The following is a 4,273-nucleotide window of genomic DNA, read 5'->3' as shown; positions in this document are numbered from 1 at the left end:
TCAAGATCTTAACCTGGTGGAAAAAATGTTTACAAGAAAGTACAACATTTGTACAATTATAATTTTTTGTTAAAATGTATACTTTTTTATAATAAAATGTGCGAAAAGGGAAAGCAAGCGTTTCGTGTTCTGGGAGTTTATTGAATGAATGTACAAATCTGGTGCACAACTCAAATCATTGATAAAAATAAATGAAATAAAGGCAACAAATAAAAATCTACCCGCTGCGCAAGCACATTCTCCTTATGCGCTGCGCGCGCGGATCGCATCGATTGCCAGCTTGAGCGCGCCTAGGGCGTGCGACTGTTGGTTCTCGCGTTGCGCGCTTGATAATAAATTTGTCTCGCGCTTCGTGCTGTAAATAGAATTCTTAACTCTTGAAAACAAATAGTCTCAAATATTTTTAAAACGCGCTCACTTGTTGAGTTTTCATAAAAAAATAACTGGTTTACGAACTCGTTCTTTCTTTCTAGTCCTTTAAAAAGTGTGCCAAAGCAGAATCAAATCTGATCAATCTTTCAAAAGCTATTGTGCCTACATAATACAGACTACAGACTACAGGCAGAGGCACCTTCGTAAATATCATTTTTTCTGGCGCAGGGGGTCTCAAAACGTGAAAATATAATGAAAAGCGACAAAGTGAAATTTTACATAAAACCAATACCTTCTCATTAGGATGAGAATGTAATAAATATAAAAAATTACAGGAGAGCACAACTTTTTTTTATTATGACAAATTTCGTACTTTTTTGTATTTTATTGTATATTTTTATATTTTATTGAAGTGTCAATTTCTTACAAGCATTTAGAAAATTGAAATTTTTTTTAAATTGAAAGGAATGTTAAACTGCAAATAAAAATTTAACGATTAAGAAAGAATCAATTACGATCATTGAATTCAGGATACAAATTTTGACAGTCGCAGTTCAAAAAAACTGAACTACAAATTAAAAAACGAAAAATGGAATCCATAAGCCATTATCCTGAAAAAATATACACGCGCGCGTGTGTGTGTGTGTGTGTTGTCTAATCGATTGCTATATATTTGAGGAAAAAAACTTAAAACTTAAAGTTTTTTGTTATTTAATAACGATTGTTGATAATTGTCTTAGAATAGTCTACCATTCCTTTGAAGTTTAAACATAGAAGCTTTTTATATAATCAATAGCTGTCATGAACACATCTTAATTTTAAAATTATCTAATTGTAATTTTCTAGAAATTTGTATTCATAGCATAGGTCGAAAAAGAACATAGGTTGAAACAACATAAGCTGAAAAAGAACAACACATTAGCTGCAAAGCCTGTAAATTCCTATAGATCCTTGTAGTTATAAATTCTTTCAACTGTATTTTTTTGTAAATTCTATGCAGAAATTCGAAAAAGAAATAATCCGAATAATAGAAAAAAGTTGTGCTTTCCCGTAATTTTGATTGTAATTTATTGTATTTATTTGTAGATTCCTGTAAAAGTGATTTTAGTGTTTGGTAATTTTTTATAAAATTTGTTTAACAGGGTAAGTAATAGCATTAGCTGCTAATAAAATTTTGTTACAAATAGGATGGATAGATAGAGGTAGATTTATTATGAGGTAATACAATTAAGAGTTACGAGGGCCTGGAGTAACCTCTGGCCTCGTCTCCGTCTGACGCTAAACCAACTAGTGCTAACCTCACCTAACTAAATAACTGAGTTAGTGCTACCTTCTACCCTCTACTAGTAGAAACAAAACTCCTTTTTTACTTCCTCTTTATTTTTTTCCTGAATCATAAGCTCCTTCCAATTTAACTTTTCAATATTCTTTTAATAACAAACAAATTAGACCTTACCTTAATATAAAAGAAAGTTTACACAAGGAAATAATATAAAATATGTCTATAAACTAGCTTATACTTTTTTATATGTTTCTTATCAATGCCCGCAAGATTACTTCACTCATTGACAAAACATAACTAACAAGAGGAACCTGCATCCTTAAGATTTGTTTAAATTCATACTAAAATAATAAGATGCGCTTTTCAGCCATTCTCAAGAAAAACAGCTATTAAAAAATTTACGCACGTTACATAGATCGCAACGAACAAAAGTCTTTAAACTCCAGATTGGAACAGGCGGTAGCGCTCCGAGTTTTGCAACCGACAAGTCGTGTCTCAGATCCTACTGTCGGGACTTTTTGACATTTTTTTCATTTCATTTTTTTCAATCTTATTGTAATTCACTGTTATATTTATTATAAATTAGGCAAAATATCGATTTTTAACGATTTTTTTATATGAAAAAATTTTTGTTTTTTTTTAAACTTTCATCAACTGCGAATTGAATATTTTGAGCATAAAGCTCTGACGCGACATACTTGACAAATTTTGATTTCTTATTTAATTTTTTGTTTTAAAATATCCCTTATAACTCTAATTTCAAAACTAAAAAATTATATTGAATAAAATTGGCGATAAATGACGGCAACAAAAATTGAGCCCAAACTTTCACATTACAAACACGGAGCGCAACCGCCTGATCTAACTGGGTGTTGAAAGACTGTCCAATCCCGGTCCATTTATCGTGCGTGGAATTTTTAAAGTCGGTTTCCTCAAGAATGGCAAGAAAGCATATCTTATTATATTATTGCGTTAAAAGTTTGTTATAATGGCCTATACCAGGGAAAAGTGTGAAACCAAACAAAAATCAGAAGGAATAAAGTGATTTTAATAAAATAATATTTTATTATATTAAATATTATTATTCTTTTCATATATTAATATTATATTACTATCATATTAAATATTGTAATTAAATAATTTTTTCTCTTGTAAAATAAAAACTTATTTTTTATTTTCGACTGCTTCATACCTTACAGCATGGATATTCCACTTTCTTGTGAAAACTTTGTTTCTATATATCAAAAAACCACTGTTATTAAACTGCAGCAATTCAGATTGCTGAGGCAAAGAAATGGTTTCAAACAATATTAATTTTACAGATCTTCAGAATGTCAATTTTCCACATTCGATGTCATTGTATCGGTTTTTATAATTAGAACAAAGAGTTCTTTAAGACATTTAACTTGTTTTCTGTCCACATAAAATAAGTTACAAAAATATCTTATGTTTCAGAATTAACGAAAATACATCAAGGTCGCAGTTCCTGGCATATTTCAGTTTCGCGTCAAACGCAAGCACGTCCGTTGGATATCCAGTCCGAGGGGGCACGCCTGTAAATAACACAGGTACATAAAACAAAAAAAATATTTGTACCAAAATAAAAATTGAATTCATTTATTTAAATATAATTTCTATTTCTACCTCTTAATTATAATATTGCAAGGAATTTAAATACTGAAAAAGTAAACAACGATTTTTTGAAATTTCTGATACGGTTTTACGTTCCTAAGTTATGGTTTCAGAATGATTTAGTATTTGGATATTTCATTCTAGAGCAAAAATTCTTCAAAACGGATTCCCTCAAAAAGCCCTATTTTAAACATTCTTATTTTACTAGAAAGATAGATTGATTCTCTCGAAAGCCCTATTTTAAACATTTTTATTTTACTAGAGAGATAGATGGTAACATTTACGACGCATCACCTAATATTCGTTCTTGAAATGCGTTCTTGAATCTCGTTCTTATTATTGACGTGATTTTGAAAAAATACCTTCGGTTTTTACAAGAATCACTAGACAAAAGAGAAAAATACGGAATACTTATTTCGTTGCAATGTTAATCAAAGAGCATAATTGACTTCATATTTTTCCCTTTAGCGTATGAATTAAAAACAATTTGTGTTCATCATATTATGTAGCGTGGTCTCCCCTAAAATTCTTTCCTCCTTTCTCTGGGATGTTGCGCAAACAAGCTATTCCGAAGTAATTAAAATTCAAAAATAAAAATAAAATTTTTCCGTGTTATTTAAACAGAAAAATTAAAAATGAATGGAGGCAAACCTTAATATTAATATTAAGGGCTCTAATAGGCTCACACATTTTTGTTTTTATATGTACTTTCGACTTTTCAACAGCATTAAAAAAATTATTCTTTTGTAAACACCCTCATATATATAGTGAAACTCTTCTTTAGCCCCGTTTTCGGGGCTGACAGTGGCTGGCAACTGTTATAGTCTGCTCCGCTTTTGTTTGTTCACGCCTGACTGCTCACCTGAGTGACAGCCGCAGATCCCACGCACCCCGCGCAGAACCTGTTACACCCACATGCAGCGCGGCCTCTATTCTCGAAAAGGCTATAGAAGGGAGAGCTATTGAATGTTTTCAATATTCATATTT

The 4,273-nt window shown here is 31.0% G+C and overlaps 1 protein-coding gene across 1 annotated transcript in view; it reads left to right on the top strand.

Annotated features, from left to right (window-relative positions):
• LOC117169901 overlaps positions 1 to 4,273 on the top strand; it is a 312,876-nt gene that overhangs the window by 104,658 nt on the left and 203,945 nt on the right. Inside the window, exon 5 of the mRNA XM_033356410.1 lies at positions 3,110 to 3,222. Coding sequence (XP_033212301.1) covers positions 3,110 to 3,222 — 113 coding nt within the window. The remainder of the gene's footprint in view (positions 1 to 3,109; positions 3,223 to 4,273) is intronic.

This window comes from Belonocnema kinseyi, chromosome 3 (assembly GCF_010883055.1).
Source record: "Belonocnema kinseyi isolate 2016_QV_RU_SX_M_011 chromosome 3, B_treatae_v1, whole genome shotgun sequence".
In the NCBI taxonomy this organism is placed as follows: domain Eukaryota; kingdom Metazoa; phylum Arthropoda; class Insecta; order Hymenoptera; family Cynipidae; genus Belonocnema; species Belonocnema kinseyi.
This window is presented reverse-complemented; position numbering and strand designations above follow the sequence as displayed.